Source organism: Barbatula barbatula, assembly GCF_947034865.1.
Source record: "Barbatula barbatula genome assembly, chromosome: 9".
NCBI classification, from domain to species: domain Eukaryota; kingdom Metazoa; phylum Chordata; class Actinopteri; order Cypriniformes; family Nemacheilidae; genus Barbatula; species Barbatula barbatula.
The window spans coordinates 9,272,152-9,290,319 of record NC_136772.1 but is presented as its reverse complement, the minus strand read 5'-3'; the positions used below and the strand labels follow the sequence as shown (position 1 = coordinate 9,290,319).

Here is an 18,168-nt window from a genome sequence, read left to right as displayed (position 1 = left end):
CATTATATAAATAAATAACTATATTGTTTGACATTACAAACACAGCATGAAATTTAAATAACTTTAATTTCTCAAAGAAAATATTATGCATTATTTTAGTAGAAGTAGAAATCCACATTTACAAACGTTTTCTTTTAACTGTATGTCTGTAATTCTCTCTCCCCCACACACACACACACACACACAAGTACTGTACTAAGATATTACGAGTATCTTCACAGGAAACATCTGACCACATGAATTTTTAGCCCTTGGGAAAAAGGCTCAGGCACAAAAAAAACTGAAAGGGCTACAAAATGAGACCAAAATGCACAAAAAAATTAACACCAAGGAAAAGAGCGGTTAAAATAATAAATATATCCACAAATCAAAGCCACTTCAACAAGGTTGTGTCTGTTTGTCCATATTTACACTCCAGATGGTAAGATTAAAAATATATGTTTTTACAATCTTTTAGTTAATTTTGTCTCGTGCACTGGCAACACCATAATCCCACAAGATTACATGCACATGATAGGCATTATATTATGGCATCATTATATTATTACAATTATGTCATTTTTATTATTATATAACTTACAGTATATCAGCACAACTCATTATCTGAAAGATAGTCACTTGTGTGTGTGTGTGTGTGTGTGTGTGTGTGTGTGAGAGTGAGTGAGTGGAGGGTGTGAATGAATGTATAACATTTAACCTTTCTCTGCTCGTGTTCAACAGAGATCACATGACCTTATGGTCAAAGGGTATCACCTCCACTCCTCCATCAACATTGGCATGTGACACACTCACACACTCCGAGACCCGTGCTCCGAATGGGGAAACCTCCCAACGAATTACTGTCACTGTTAAATGGTCGAATCAAAATTCTGGCTAAATATATAGCATTTCGTATGCATGACTTTAGATTACTATAATAATAATTAGAAACAGTGTAGACTTTGTAAAAGGTCTCAACTAATAGCTTCTCACTTAAGAGAAAACAATTTCTATATTAGCCAAACCCCAGTGATTTAACTACACTCCTACAACTAAAGTAAAAAAGCAGTATATATTTGTTTATGTCTCCATCACATTTATGTATGTGTTAATATTTATTCAAAGTAGGAAAGACATCAGGCAAGCTTGCACACCTGTACGACACCGCTGCACCTGAATGTGGCTTATACGATACACAGAAACATACACCTGTGTTCCACTGACCACCTCTCAACAGCAATGAATAAAGAAAGCCCTGCAACTCTGCAAAGAAACTCCATCTTGCAGCTTGTACACTACAGAAGATATACTTGTCACTCAATGCCTGTCCTTTAAGTCTCAGAATTTGGGCTGGCTTCTTAAAAAAACTTTCAAATACACAAACAAGCCTTTCTTATAATCATTACAAGCATCCGTGATGTCAAAGACAATATGGGTGTCTACAACCACACATTTGCTGCTGCATAGTACAGCAGGTCAAAATAGGGTTTCAATTATAAAAAACCTGTAAAACCTTGTCACCACTCGTAACATAACTTCAATCAATTTAGCAAATTCAGAGCATCTTGGCATGTTATTACCACAATTTCAAAAAATGATCTGCTCTGTTAAATTTAGTCTATATATAGCCTATGGTCAGTAGACCATAAAACTTTATTTTCTGAAGTTACACGGTCTCATAACTCAAATAATTTTCGTACCCACTTTCATTTTTTACACCCCACAAGTAACTTCACAAAACGTTATTTTTTTCATTACATTTACAGAAGAGCTGACAGCACAAAAACTGCTCAAGTTAACCCTAGGCCAATGTAAAAATGTATCTCATCTTAGATCATTTATATATAACATATAATATTAATAAACCATTCAACTTCAGTCAAAGTCTGCACAATACCTGTAACTCTTATGAAAAAAGCTAATTTTCTCTATGCCAGCAAAGAAACGACACTAAAGGACCAAAACTGTGACTAGATGAAAGACTCTAGCAGTTCTCCACATATTCTACAAAAGCCAAATAAGTGTTAAATCACATTTTTCAAAATCTTGCACAGATGAGAAATGCATATTACCCTGTGTGTGAAGTGTAACCTACCTAACATAACTTATAAGATAATTACACACATTGAAGTCAGCAGATCATGGCTGTCGCAGTGGTCTTATGGAGTGCATTAATTTCCACTGGGTCGAATAATAACCATTCAAGCAATAAAAACTAAAGTGTTACTAACAATGACATAGACAGGACTTAACAGCATCACTAAAATACAGATTTGACAAAAGTATTAGATATCACTTATTTATAGAAGAGGAAGGTTGTGTCACTGGTCATGAGGTACAAAAAAAAAAAAATAATACAACTTAGGAAATGTTATAAGTTATATAATATTAGCATTGTGCTACTGAAACATCAATTGCCATTTGAGTGGTTGTATGACGGGTGTTGATTAAACTGCAATGTTGTGAACATGATAAAGAAATCATTGTGGTTGACTTCTGGGGATTTCCCTACAGTGGCAGGCAAGGTCAACTCATGGGAAGAAAAAACTGCCAGGAAATGTAAGAAAATAAATAAATAAAGTAAAATACTAGTAAGACAAAAAAGGCTGCATGTGAAAATTTACATCACAAATAAATACCACAGTTTGGTATTGGGATGTTCTCAACATACAAAAACAACACTTATGTAAACAACGATAAAAGGTTTTATACAAAAATAACTAAATGTTAATTTTTACTCTAACAATGATCAATCATTGTCAATTTTAACCAAGTAAATGAGGAAATTATGACTGTGCCCGAAGTACAATGTGTATTTTATTATAATGAAATGTACCTGTGAATTGGGCTTGGGCTGATTTGGTATAACTTGTCAGTTAAACAAAATAAGACTAATATTTAGGCCAAGTATTAAATCCTTTAAAAACAAACCTATAAAAATTGACATACAAAAGACAGGTCAGACTCATATGCCAGTCTTTCATCAGAATTGTACATCAGAAATAACAAAAAAAAAGCTCTACATAACATGTATAAAACTATTATTGACGTTTATTAAAAGCTTTAAAACTTTATTTTTGAACCCACTGGAGTTAATACATTTTCTTGCCTGGTTGGGCTTAAACCGACCTTAGGTCTCTGCTAGGTTAACCCCCATGACATGGACAGGTCTTTACATCAATCAAGACAATTAGGAGGTCAAAGCATCACGGTAATGACTTGATGACCTTTCTGCATGTGACCACCACGTTACGCAGGACAAAAGTTCACGAAGAGCCACTTTCCTCAAAACAGTGGGGCTGTACCACGGGTCGAGTGCGATACAAAAAAACATAATTACTTGAAAGAAAACACGAAAGACAGAAAACACTGGGCGCACAGGCTGACACGACCCTTCGCAGACAAGGACTGACAATCAACCATTAGCCGTCTATGCATTTACACCTAATGTTATTCTCAAATGATAAACAGCACTCGTTGTCGCTGTGAAAGGCATTCAAGTAAATATAATCCTAAAACAATCCATATGATGAGAAATTGCACTCCACGATCATACAGCTAGGCCTAAGTCACCCGATAGTGCAACTTGGTTATGTAATTTCAATTTATAGGCCTGCCTGTATAAAAGCATGAATACGTGTCCATAACACTTTGTGCGTTACAAATCGCACGGGGAAAATTTTTCTGAGTAAAGTTGCGAACCTGATGTTGCAATCGCGTGGTTACAGTACATCACCACACTATGACATGTTGGTTCGATCGAGAGATGATCCTGTTCTACAAACTGTTTATAAACTGGTTGCCTTCTTCATTTCAGCTTCCAACTCCAGTGCGGTCAGTTAGTTGCCATTACAACACTTTTCCACCTTTATTCTATTTCTATGCACTCTTAGTCTATTTGCGATAGAATGCAACGTAAATGATCATATACATTAAACAAAACACGCTACATTTTCATGGAAAACGTTACACTTACCTAAACGGTTTTCTTCGGAAATCCATAAAAACGGGTTGAGAAAAAATACGACGGGGCACAAATTCTAGAGTCAATGCCAAAAAAGCAAAACGTTGGCCATAGTTGCTAAAACGCTGAATCTTATTTTGCTGAAAGAGGAATAAAATTGTACTAAAGAATAGGACGGTGTGGGATCCCGTGTATCGCTCGCTGATAGGCTGTCGGGCTCACCGGCCGTCTCGCTCACATCACCAATCCCGCTCAAACTCAACGTTTTAAAAAATGCACAAAACCACCTCACTCATTCAAGCAACCCACGCGAATCTATTCCTCGTCGCCAGGTGTAATTTTTCAATTTTTTGCAGATTTTTCAGGTCATCCGTGTATTTGTTTGATTTTTCGAGAATAATAATATTTCGTTTCCACGGCGCGGCTCCTATCGGACACCCCTTCTCGGCCGGAGATGCTAGCCGGATTAGCCTGTTAGCTCAGTTTTCAATTTGAGGTAACTTTACGTTGTCTTTCGTATGTCCCGTCATTGTCCTCTTGAAAATAGCCAAGCCCAAATTTGTGGTGAATTTGAGGAAAAAATATTCTTCTTCTTCAGAACAGACGAAAAGTGCGTCCCCCACCGTCTCGTATTACTGAACTGCAGTACGGAGCCTCTGCAGCTGTTGTTGCTATAGCTGCTCTCACTCGAAAATGGCGCCGAAAGCTCTAGTCTTCATTCAAATTGGCCGGAGCCTCCCCCTGCCCGCATTGGGCATGCCAGGACCTAAAGCGGCGCCCCGGATTGGTCGAAACAAAATGCACCCTCAAACCGGCTAGCAACCCAGAACCCACGCACAATATCCTTACACGGCCAGCAGAGCACGGTTTAACTGTAACTCTGCCAGTTTGTGTTTGAAATAACGAATGCTAGGACGAGCGATTGTTAATATCCCCAGCGCTTTTACGCCATTTATATATTCAGCTGGATGTTCTTTGTTATAGACGATGGGTGTACGCTGGAGCTCTAGTTGCATCACAAATCTGCTGTGTACGTTTCAGAACAACACTATTATGAAATGAATCTTGAAACAGTTGATCTGATTCGTGTACGGTCAGCAACCTATATGCAATGTATGCATTTCATGCTAAAGTGTGGGCTTTTCTAGTACGCGACTGCGCGTATGTGACAAAGCTATGATGCGAAGTAGGAGGACAAGCCTTTTCATTTGCCTCATTGAAAGTAAGAGGGAACTAAAGCATTGCGGGCAAAACGTCTTTCTCTATAACCCAATATAAACGTGCGGGTAAATTTACACTAACGCATAACAGAGATGGTTGATATTGTTAAGCCGAAGCAAACAGTTCACTTGGATGCTTAACAACGACAACAGGCTCGGTGCTGTACTAAAGCAGACTGAGAGCAACTGCGAGCTGCGTCACTCACACCACCAGCACGAGCGTGAAGGTTGATTGGGAGAAGAAAGAAACTGTGCTCCAGCTGTCAAATACGCCCCTTTCGGATTACTGACGACTGCATCATTCGGATAGAGACTTTCAAAATTTGGCACTTGTTTGTAACTATTTGACCATCAACCCCAGGTGATTCATTCGGGGACATTTAGTTGACTTGACTGTGTGACCAAATTGCTTTGAAATCCGAGCCTTATTGATCAACGATAAACGTCCACTGAAAAAACCCAGACAAAGACTACTTCCAAGAGTACTCAGAAGTCTGGGGCAAAGCTGTCGATGCATATTGCTTTTTGCTAAAATGGTTTGTTATCTAGATGCATATGATTATAGTAGGATAGCTCGACTCAGCCTCTTTAAACAAATTGCAAACATAGACAAACACAACAAAACGAGTATGCATGCAAAGGTCTAATGTGTGAACAGTGAAATAATAAATAGACACCCTTGTTTGTACTCACAGATAAGATGGTGAGAGAACTGGAAGTGTGTCGGGCACTGTATGCCAAATAACATGTACACCTCATGAAACACTTAGAGTGTCAACCTCATTTTCCAGTTATATGCCATGTATTTGACATTTGCTAATGTCTCTCATAAGTGTGGTTGTATCTGAACAATTCTGCAACACTAGACTTTTCAAACTTGACTGTCATATTAGATTTACTTACTGTGCTTACATATTGTTAATTCCAGTTGATGAAAATGAAGCATGTGCTAGACTCCTCAAAATATGTATAGCTTCTTTCTACTTGCATTAGTAATCTTATTTTTTATTTTCTCCCCACAATCACAATATCAGCTTTTCAACAGCATCACCACCCAAGAATCTACACCAAGTTTAAATCAAGACTTACATTTTCTTTTCTTTGCATTCCTTAACCTCATTTGATACTTAAAGGTCAATGAAATTACTCATTGCTTTAAATTCAAAAGAACTGTCCTCACCAGCCTAATACACACTTATTAACTGTAAAGTATGCGGTTACCCATCCCAATGCTTTAGAACTGCTTAATGAGCACGCCTCGTATTTTAATCCGTGACAGTTTTTTATATTTTATCAGAAGGTAAAGTAATAAAACAACGCAGTGCAGGGCAGGTCCAGACAAGCGCGTCAAACCTCGCGGATGTCCCGCCTCAAAGGCAGATCTGCGATGATGTAAGCCATTCCAAATATAGCGTGTTGCCGAAGCAACGGGAATGCCCCATTGGAGGAGCGCTCAGTCCGTCGTGTGACGTCACGGGGCAAGTGTTATTATTGTAAACAGGGCGCTTACTTTCCACGGGCTCTCGGGTCCCGAGCCTTTGCTAGCGTTTCTTTGTTCACTGGCTGAGAAGATCAACACGACAAAAGACTACTCACTAAAACACAGTGGACGTGCTATGGAACTCATGTCTTTGTGTACGTAAAAACTAATAAGAAACCGACTAACAGTTTAAACAAGTAGTTTAATTAGACTCTTAATTCAAAAAAAAATATTGACACTTAGACAGAAACATGTATCGAAGACACCCGGCAACTTAAGCAAGAGTTGCTCATGTTTTGACAAGTAGCGCGTAGATTTAACCCATCGCTGTTAATGTCAAAGTTACGGTTTTGATTCAAGGATCATTAGAATTCAACAACTTGCTAGAATTTCAACACAAAGTAAAGACTGACAGTCAGCTAAGAGACAAAAACTTTTCGAGAATCAGCTCGTTTGTTGCCACTCCGGCACAAGAGCGGTGGCATCATTGTTACAACAACAACGACATTAACTTGATAAACGCGTTTTTTGATCTGCCACCCAAACTTCACCACCATACAAAACGATTTTGTGAAATAGATATGTTTAATTCCTGCTGGTCTACTCACGGTGCAGATAGACTGATCGGTACTTCAAAGTTCACATGAATAGCACTTACCCAAAGCGCTGCGGGAATCTTTTTGATATATATCTATATATCTATATATGAAGACATCACTTGACTCTTGAGGGATGTTCTACTAAGTATTGACAATTCCCTCCTGAAGCACGTTCATTCCAATTCGCATCACAGTTTCACCTTTTTATATTGCCGTTTCACAAGCCATCGAGGAAGTTCTTCTTTTGTTCCAGTATTTATACACAGAGCGTCAAAGTTGCGCGCTGAGGAGGCGGAGCGGTAGATCTGCGCGAAAGAGAGGGGGAAAAAAGACCAAGCGCCAGTGCTCGACCTTAGATACTCAAGACTCAAACTCTACGACCTAGCCTTACAAAAAACCTCAGGATCAGATTTGGTCACGTGCTGCGGAGCGGAGACCGGGTCCTGTGTCATAACTGCAAACAATCCCGATCTCTACGACACGAGACGACCGGTCGCAGCGCTCCTCCACAGCATGACTTAAGAGCGAGGCTTTCCCTCTGGCTGCTCGAGAGATGCCAAGTACCTTATTATAGCCAAAGTCCCCGTTTATTGTGAAGTATTTTGAAGAGGTGAGAAACTTCTCGACCATATTATATTCTTAAAGATATTATCTTAATACACGGTGTGTTTAAACAACGCATAGTTTTTATGGATGCATTTTGAAGTGGACTTTTACACATTTTATTAGGCAACGCCTAATTTACGCATTTCACGACCTGTCTTGATATAATTTGAGAAACCATTTTCACTTTGGGTTGTTTTTGTTTCAGAATTGAGCCGCGTTCAAGCAAGAAAGCATGTCCAGATGCATCGGTTGCTGAACAAAACTAGAGCTTTAGTAAGTTTAACCATGCATTGCACTTTATATAATGACTGAACACATTTTCTGTATAATTCTACTATGAATTAAATGTTTTAAAGGTTTAATATTAAGGATACCATGCATTGTGAAGTCCCACATTGAGTGAATGGCAAATAAAGGTATTTTTGCATACAAATAATTATTTTATTTGTTACTATTTTGCAAAAAACGCTAATAATTCGGCCTACATGTACATATAAATTAAATCGGAAAACATTGACTTCCAAAGTTATGGAAATCAGGCAGCTATAAACTGACAACAAAAGGGTCACGTACAACTGCAACCTTTGTGCTCGATGTTACATTAAATATAAATCTTTAATTTGACTTCCTTTATTTTGGATGTTTCATGCCGTTTTGAAAGTTAATTTGAAAGTGGATCTATTTATAACAGGGAAAACATACGGCCTGTTGACACAGCTGAGGTGAGGTTTTCAGCATTTTCCGACCTTCCTCGACTCACTCTCAAACAAGCAAACACATGCTGACGATTATCACTTCGTGGCTGTAGGTGATTTTTAGGATAAAACTAAATATGATATAGGTATTCAGAAATATATCATAATGTTATAAAATGATTGTTATCCAAAAGCAACCTAATAGCCTACATTTAGGATGTATGCGTTTCATCATAAATAACTTATTTGCGATTTCTTATATACTACGAAGTTTGTTTTTATTGATGAATCAAGACTTAAATCCGTCGCCCCCACTGCTGTTTTGCACCGACTTGAAACGTTGGTAAATGGTAGTAATTTGGAAAATAAGTTTGAAGCATTGAAATCGTCGCTTTGATTAAGAAAATCTCATATTTCTTAGTTTTCAGGCTGCGTCAAAACAAACGAAAATGTAACTTAACGAATCCACACCTATAACGTATATGGATTTATCCACCGAAGACGTTGCCTGTAAGAATAAGTAACGAATGTCTTCGTATTTCTTGACTTAGTATATCACTCTATTCGCCTTCTTGTTTAAATTGTGAAAAACTGTATTCATTTCTATATTTTTACGAATATAAATAGCCCAACTAACTTGAAACTTCTTAGTCGGAGCATTTTTATAAAATAACATAACCTGCTTAATAACTCTTGACAGTCAGTTTGCTGACATAAACATATTCTTATTTTGACGATGCTCCACAAACTTCGTATTTTCGTTTCGTGGTCGCACTAAGATTGTTTCCCCAAGTTATACGCGAAATTGTTGAAATATTAGCCTACCTTCACCTATTAGCTTCACGACTAAATTTAGGTTTCTTTAAGGTTTAAACTAAACCCCGTTATGCGAAAGCTTAAATATAGCATAAAATTAGTTTGAATGTTTGTTTGACCAAAAAGTAACCCAAAAAGTGTCAATAAAAGCATTTAAAGATCAAATAGATTTCTAGCGACATGCCCTATGAATAAAACACAATAAAACCACTTAGTTCATCAACACTCAAAACCATCTATTGGTGGCTATTTGTATACTGTGCTTCTCAATCTTAGTAGCTTACTCACCCACTCACCAAATTCTCATGGACCTCAGACAGTTCCCACATTAAGAAAGAGGCTTGTGTCTGCTGTTGGGTGATGCTGTAAGATGCTCGTGCCTGGTATATTGACCCCATTTGTCCAGCAACAGTACGCAACTGATTCGCAAGGATTAGGCTACTTATTTAGGTAACGTCTGCTTCTCGAAAACCGTGTGTGTTAGAGTGGAAAAGTTAAAACAAACACTAGTTAAATGTCCGTTTTCTTTTTGCTTTCCAACAATATTGTGGGAGCATGTTTGTGCAAGGCAGCATTAGTGTGTTTGCCTAATTTTGCATATGTGTGGGAGGAGGTATGGCTCAGATGCAAAATGGTTATTCTCATCTCTGTAAAGGTTATAGACGACTCCATCAAACATGGTATAAAACAGACCAACAGATCAGATATGTATTTAAGCTTGTTCAGATGGTGTCAGTGGTTGATGTTTATTACTAATGCTCTCATCCAACTATAGATTCTGCCTCAATCTTACACAAAATAAATGATTGTGTTATAGGTAAGTGGTTTTAAAACAGTCCCATCAGATGGATCAGTTTAACTTTTGGGTTGAATTAAGTTTATTTATATGACTGTATCTCGTTCCTATCAGTTTATTTATTTTGTTTTATTGACATTAAAAACTAAGATAAGATTACTATAATATTTTATTCAGGTAATATTTAAGAATAGATATTGAATTTGCAATTAATCCGCAATTATGGAATACTTGTTGCCTTAGGGCATAAACCGTTACATATATAAGATAATGTCGCCATCTTGCGGTAAGATTTAGAAACCTCGATGATTTACGGTTGATATGTTCAGCCAACGGTAAGACACTTTGGGGTTAAAATTATTATTATATTATGCTATATTTATCAGAAATTATAATTCTTTTAAATAAATGAAAATAAATGTTATCTTGTTCAAAATTATTGCGAAATTATGTGTAGAATTGTGAGAGAGAGAGGCGCCAGTTTAACAGTTGAACATATGTTCCTTTAAGGGCTTCTTGGGAATGTACCATTTTAAGGGGGGGTTTCAGAAACTATATTTTAAACGAGGTGCAAAGATTTTCTAAAGAAAAGTTGGACCGGATTAAAAATGTTACCGTCTTTTTAAGTAATGTATAATATTGTAAAGCAATATTCAACAGAAAAATAACGGAACACAACTAAATTTCGATTTTCTTCACGCCCCTGTCAGTACTGTAAACAACAAATTGCCGCCATTTCTTTCTGAATGTTGGACCTTACCGAATTTGCTCTATCACGTTCAACAGTTTTAACACAGTTGTTGAAATGGCTACTAAAAAGAAACGCTCTGCTTACACCAACAGCGATAGCTGGGTTGTCATTGCGCCAGGTAACGTTATAATTTATCTACTACGTTAACAGTGTTGCGTGCTACTTGCAAGAAAGTTACATGCACATAGATTCTAGACGTGATTAACGTTAATTTAAGATCATATTTTCTTTATTTTGTCTAGTCTTAAATGCACATTCAACTTGTATTACGATGAACATATCAAAGTATAAGAATCGTTGAACAATGGATTCATACAGTTATATATGTGTCATGCTGTGTTGCATTCCTTCAGATTCAATGCTGCACACAGGCAGTTCTGAAGACAGCGATCCAGCCTTCACTAAACTAAAAAATCCTGCTACAGGTTGCTTACTTTATTAATGCTACAATAGCAAATTGATTCATTGCATCTAACTATTAAACTACTACACCAGAGTTCAACTAAACTGCATCTTTATGACAGTTCTTTAATTCTGTTTGACAACAGAAGGTTCATCTCTGTACCTGTTTGGTCGTGGTGATGACAGTGTTTATGAAGTTAAGGCATTTACAGAGGAGTTTCGGTCTTGGTTTATTGGACAGACAGTGCAAAGGGGTAAGCTCACATTACCAATTCACCAAGCGACATTTGATTGTGGCTTTTTGAGGCTTAGATGAACTGCAGTAGTAAGCAATAGGACAAGTGAAGTGGAATAACACATCTCTTATTCCTGCATTTGCACAGATGGTAAACTGCTTCTTGTGACTCCCATTGATCCTTTATTTCTGCTGTTGCCATACATTAAGAGCGCTGCCACCGAGGTAAACAAAAATTGAAGTGCAAATAAAAAAAGCAAAGGCACAATCTGTCACGTGACCTTCATGAGAAGTGGGATCTCTGTTCTCAGGGAAAGTTCCAGCCAGTGAAGCAGATGGTGATGGATGAATATTACCCTGGATGTACACGTCTTCTGCAATGCAAACAGGGATTGGACTCCATTCATCATGTGGCAGATGAGAAAGGTCTGTGTGTATATTTGAAGGCATGTGAGGAGTAGAACAATTTACAATAGTTTGCACCCAATATATAAAAGCAGTTATTTTTGTAGAGGTTGGCAGTCTGAAGTTTCACAGATATAACCAGAAGAAGACCATGGATTGGCTGAAGAAAAAGGTTAATGCACTTTATGATATTTTATACTATTACGTGATGTTTTACGCTGTGAAATCCAGGCTGAAGTCTCAATCTAATTATATATTGTTATTACATAACAATCAAAGCTTGATTTCAATTATTCATTTCACTATAATTTAAATCTTTGACATGACTTAACTCAGTTTTATCTAAGACAACTCTGTTATATTTTTACATAATGTTATTTACATTTTGTAGGATGAAAAAAAAAAAGACTTGCTGGATTTTCACAGGCAGGGTCCCGTACAGTGGTGTGAAAATGTTGGCCCCCTTCCTGATTACATTTTTTTTGCATGTTTGTCACACTTTAATGTCTCAGATCAAACAAGTTTAAATATAAGTCAAAGATTTCTTGCATGAACCGCCTTTTTAAGGTCATGCCACAGCATCTTAATAGGATTTTGACTAGGCCACTCCAAAGCCTTCATTTTGTATTTCTTCAGCCATTCAGAGGTGGATTTGCTGGTGTGTTTTGGATTATTGTCCTGCTGCAGAACCCAAGTTCGCTTCAGCTTGAGGTCACGAACAGATGGCCGGTCATTCTCCTTCAGGTTTTTTTGGTAGACAGCAGAATTCATGGTTCCATTGATCAAGTCTTCCAGGTCTAAAGCAGCACCAGACCATCACACTACCACCACCATATTTTAAAGTTGGTATGATGTTCCTTTTCTGAAATGCGGTGTTACTTTTATGCCAGACGTAATGGACACACACCTTCCAAAAAGTTAAACTTTTGTCTCATCAGTCCAGCAAGTATTTTCTCAAAAGTCTTGGGGATCATCTGAGACGAGCCTTTGTTCTTTTTGCTCAGCAGCAGTTTTCGTCTTGGAACTCTGCCATGCAGACCATTTTTGCCCAGTCTCTTTCTTATAGTGGAGTCATGAACGCCGACCTTAACTGAGGCAGGTGAGGCCTGCAGTTCTTTTCATGTTGAACCTTTGCAGGTCTTTTGGGACCTCTTAGTTGAGTCATCACTGTGCTCTTGGGGTAATATTGGTCGGCCGGCCACTCCTGGGAAGGTTCTCCACTGTTCCATGTTTTCGCCATTTGTGGATAATGGCTCTCACTTTGGTTCGCTATACCCAAAGCTTGAGAAATTGCTTTATAACCTTATCCAGACTGCTAGAGCTCAATTACTTTCTTTCTCATTTGTTTCTGAATTTCTTTGGATCTCGGCATGATGTCTATCTTTTGGTCAACTTCATTTCTTTTTTAAGGTTTTATTGGCGGTTGACAAATAACAAAAGGGTGCATTACCGCCACCAACTGGTATGGAGTGTGGATCAAAATGACTTTCTCCTTTTTTTATTGTAACCTTTTCAACAAATTTGTTATTCTAAGATATTGAAATATAAAGCTATAACATTCTACCTAACTTTGTCAGGCAGGTCCAATTTAAGCGATTTCCTGATTGCGAACAGGTGTGACAGTAATCAGGCCTGGGTTCAATTAGAGAAATTGAACTCAGGTGTGCTAAACCACAGTCAAGTTACGTTTTAACCCTTTTTACACAGGTCCATGTAGTTTTGTTTTCCCTTAATAATAAAAACCTTTATTTAAAAACTGCATGTTGTGTTTACTTGTGTTATCTTTGACTAATATTTAAATTTGTTTGATGATCTGAAACATTAAAGTGTGACAAACATGCCAAAAAAATTACGAAATCAGGAAGGGGCCAACACTTTTTTCACATCACTGTATATACAGCATTTTGATACAAACAAAATATATCTTTACAAATTGGATAAAGCTACTAATATGCCTAAAATGCACAGTATTGCATTTGTGTAACTAATAACGATTTGAAATGGTATTTGAAGTACTAAATCAATGATATATTTCTCGCAGGTTCAGAGGACAGTAACCACACTGAAAAAGAGCAATATATCTGTAGGTGGAGGAGTGAAGTCCAGCACATATGTGAGAGTTAAACAGGAAGCAGATGCTACAGAAGGTAAAGGAGGTCAGAAGTCAGGGATGGGTCCAAACACCAGAATACTAAAGCAATGACAGATTAGGAAAAAACATTACTTAAAGAAAATCGGAAATTATGCATACATTTGTTACAGTGTATAATATTGGGATTGATTATGGCATTTAACAAGTTCTTTTATTAAGAATTATTGTTTGCAGTATTTGCTAATGAGTTTCTGTGTTATACTTTCAGAAGACTATTTGCGTTATGCACATGGTCTCATATCAGAATACATCAGTGAAGACCTGAGCAAAGATCTCCTTACGCATCTACAGTATGTACATACACTAGACTTATCACCTCACAAATGAACAGGGCAATATTAAACAGCAAATTTGGTCACTACTATCGAGTTATTCACCCACGCCCTGTTCATAGCCATATATTGAACCTTAACAAAAATATCATGTTTTATTTTTGTCTCATTTGAAAGGTTGCCAGAGATATCCAACCCCAAAGAAACAGAGCCTCCCTCTAAGGTAACTCTTAACATTAGCTGCCCGCATGTTACAGTCATGCTTCAATGTTAAATCAATGCTGCTTGGTTCCTGCTTTCCATGATTTATGCCAGTTATTCCGAGTTGCTTTTAGTTTTTTTCTTATCTTCCCTTATTGAACTTCTTAGTAACTATTAACACAATATAAGTAACACGTGTAGTTGTTACTATATTACTAAGTATATAGTCTTCATGGTTGTTGTGACTGCTGTCTTGGATTTGATAGAAACGAAAACTGTCAGATAAACCAGTAGAGGCTGGAGAAGACTACTCCAAGTTCAACAGTTCGGACTTTGCACGAAAAGTAAGTTAGAAACACAGAATTAGTGCTGATGGGATTGAGGAAAGAAATGCTTCATTAAACACAATAGAACTTTCATTGCCAAACTTTGTGGATGTTTATTGTTTATGTCTCGCCTGTCTGTGCCTTAAAAAATCACTTCGCAGTTCATGCTTCAGATATTGTCAGTTATGCTAAATTGAATGGTTTCATTGATAAAGCACCTTAAGATTAAGTGTAATATTAAAATGTGGTCCATGGTTTCCCAGCCTCCAAAGAAGATGACCGCAGCTCAGAAGACTTTAGCAAAAGTAGACAAAACTGGCATGAAGAGCATGGCATCGTTCTTCAAAGTCAAACAAGAGAAGAATTGAAGGAGTGTTCATATGAGTGGATGTGCTTATTTTTGCTAATAAAGTTATTAAAAAAGACATTGTGCTTTGTAGTTTTATTTACTGCTCCACTTTTATTGTGTGTAATTCGCCATTTGAGGTATATCTCATTTATACATAATACAATTTTTGTACTTATCTAGGAGTCTAATTGCACCTGGTTTGGCTTGTTCGTTTTGAGGTTTGGTTTGCCATTTTTATGGGTTGAAAGAATTCTAGTTCCTTTTCTCAAAGCAGAAACCAGACCATTTTGCTTTGGCTTAAACACATGTGTTTAGTTCCTCTTTATACATTTTAATGTACAAAAACTTAACTTAAAAGTATTGCTAGTTAACAAAAGATTAAGCACTCAGTTCCCCATATTAACCATTCAAGAAAGGCACTGAATAAGATGAATCAGTCATGTGTCATGCACTATCCAAAAATAAGTATTTTAAATTGGGATGAGGAAATTCCAGTTGCCCAGCCTGGATGGAATCAGTGCACTGGATTATCCAGATTGGTTACGCTCTGGTGATGTCTTTAAAAGTTTGTTATTGAGAGCAATTGAATAAGTATCAGCTGTATTGCATAATTTATGAAGCTGTGGCAGTGAGTAAGCTTTAAAACACTGAAATGACATCACTGCCTATGTCTGTTTCACAACAGCTTTGAGTAATTGTGCTTTATTAATGTACTCTACCCAGGTGTCTTCTAGTGAGTCCAACCTGTTTGGATAACAGTAAAAGTGGAATGGAAAGGTTTTCTCCCAGGGTGCTCTTCAGCTAGTCTTTCTTCTTTACCTTTGGTTTAAAGCGCAAAGTCTGAAAGGCGCTCTCCACCACTTTCGGCAAGTGGATAGGGTTTCGTTGCAAGCGTCTCCTACTACCTGTGCTTCCCATGTCTCCTTTCCTCTGGGCTGTTTGCCCAGGGCTGATATCTGAAGACTTTGACTGCGATTCTGTGATGGAGATTCGACGAGGGTCCCGAAGCACCCAGTTGGAGTGAAGGTCATGCTCACTGGTACTGGTTGCCACTAAAAGAAAAATTAAAACGTGAGGTGCAAAGGACCAAACTATTTGATTTGAGGCTGAAAACATGAAGATGCATATTCAAGTACATTCGTATTATTTTGACACTGCTTGCGATTACAATGTTAGACAATGTTAAGAAACAGTTCAGCCCCCCAAAAAAAGAAAATTCTGTCAGCATTTACTCACCGTCTTGCCATTGCAAACCTGGATGACTTTCTTTTTACCGGAACAAAAAAATATATTTTAAAGGATGTTGGTAACCGAACAATGGCAGTACCCATTGCTTCTATTGTACGTACACAAAAAATGGATACTGCCGTTGTTCAGTTACCAACCATTTAAAAAATATCTTCTTCATACAGGTTTAAAATGAGGTTGAATAATGATGACATCATTTAAATTTTCTGACGAACTATCCCTATAATTGCTAAGCTCCAAACTTGCCTATGAAGTCTACATCCGCATGGCCGTTGTCCACATGGGGTTTTCGATTGGGTTCTAGGTCACAGCTTGCAATCACTGCATCAAAGAACTGAAGTGTGTCTTCCTCATTGGGGATTGGTGGAGCAGAAGGTTCAGGCCGTGAAGTCTTTAATAATCAAAGAAATACTATATTAAGGTTATGGTTGCATTGCTGGTTTAGGCAATAATTTCCTTCAATATTTTATTATTCAATAAACCTTGTCGCTTAACATGTCATTGTAGTAAAAGTTTACTAACTGTGTTGATTACCATAGTTTTACTACAACTATTATGGGTAAACTTTACATTCACGCAAACAATGCATAGCAGGAAAAATGGTAGTCAAAAGTGCACCAGAACTGTTTTGCAGCCCCAGATTCTTCAAAATATCTTATTTAGTGTTCAACAGAACAAAAAAGTAATTTAGTCAAGACTAAATTATAAGCATTCTTCCAAATAGCTTTCTCTGTGCTCACCAGAACAAAGACATTTATACAGATTTGGAACAACTGGAAGCCAAGGTGAGTAAATAATGATATCATTTGTATTTGTGTGTGAAATTATATCCCTTTAAGTGAACAGCATAACCCCTTCAACAAACAAAACGATACTAATATTAGCCTTGTTGCGTCTCACCTGTGCAACTCTTTTCTGCGGTGGCAGAGGTGCGGGTTTCTTCTTGCGGGACGCGCTCTCTTTCCGTTCGTTATTCTTCAGGGCAATGACACTTTGGGTGTATTGACGCCTGAGCGCTACCAGTTCCTGTAAATACTCCAAACAGTTCTGGTTCTGGGAATAGAGCCATACTCGATCCTCTCGGCTCTGGTAGTAATACAGGGCCATACTGGACTCGACGCTCACGGAGCTCACGCTGCGCTTCAGCGCGAAGTCTTGATGCGCGCGAGTGTTCTCCCCGACCACGAGCATCGAGGTGCTGCGGACCAGTTTCACCGTGCACGCGCTATGGTAGTCATCCTTGGGCCTGAACCCGTCCCGGCAGCGATGTGCATGGTTCGGACGGAAAGCTGCGTTGATTTTCTTAAACATTACACTTGGTGACGGGATGGTACGGCCTAGCGGTCAAATATCTGGACTGAAAACTGATAATATGTAGGTTCAAACCCCACGAGGGATCGATCAGCATTGTGCTTTTGATCCAGATTTATAAAAACAGCATTTAAAAACTAACGAGTAACATTTGATGTCAACTGGTTTTGTAGTCAACGGACTTTACATCCCTTGACTTTAAAGTTTAAAAATATTTCCACACGAAAACTTACTTCATATCTTGGTTAATATCGCTCGTACCATATACGAGTATTGATGTGAGATCTTGTCCATGGTCCTGAACTGCCTATATTGAGACTAAAGACAATATTAAAAGAGATGACCATCCGCAAAAAGAAGT

At 37.8% G+C, this 18,168-nt stretch overlaps 2 protein-coding genes across 2 annotated transcripts; one reads left to right on the top strand and one right to left on the bottom strand.

Moving 5' to 3' along the window:
• Positions 1 to 10,673: 10,673 nt before the first annotated feature.
• On the top strand, positions 10,674 to 15,315 carry rnaseh2b (ribonuclease H2, subunit B). The gene is made up of 11 exons (XM_079464834.1): positions 10,674 to 11,024; positions 11,260 to 11,331; positions 11,455 to 11,562; positions 11,692 to 11,768; positions 11,855 to 11,969; positions 12,056 to 12,120; positions 13,990 to 14,095; positions 14,309 to 14,390; positions 14,550 to 14,595; positions 14,840 to 14,917; positions 15,163 to 15,315. The coding sequence occupies exons 1-11, from the start codon at positions 10,961 to 10,963 to the stop codon at positions 15,265 to 15,267; spliced, it is 918 nt and encodes a 305-aa protein (XP_079320960.1). The 5' UTR covers positions 10,674 to 10,960; the 3' UTR covers positions 15,268 to 15,315.
• A 734-nt stretch (positions 15,316 to 16,049) lies between these two features.
• c9h13orf42 (chromosome 9 C13orf42 homolog) lies at positions 16,050 to 17,807 on the bottom strand (the record flags this gene model as incomplete). The annotated part of the gene is made up of 3 exons (XM_079464210.1): positions 16,050 to 16,300; positions 16,743 to 16,887; positions 17,397 to 17,807. 3 exons carry the CDS (start codon positions 17,805 to 17,807, stop codon positions 16,050 to 16,052), a joined length of 807 nt encoding a protein of 268 aa, XP_079320336.1.
• Positions 17,808 to 18,168: the final 361 nt, after the last annotated feature.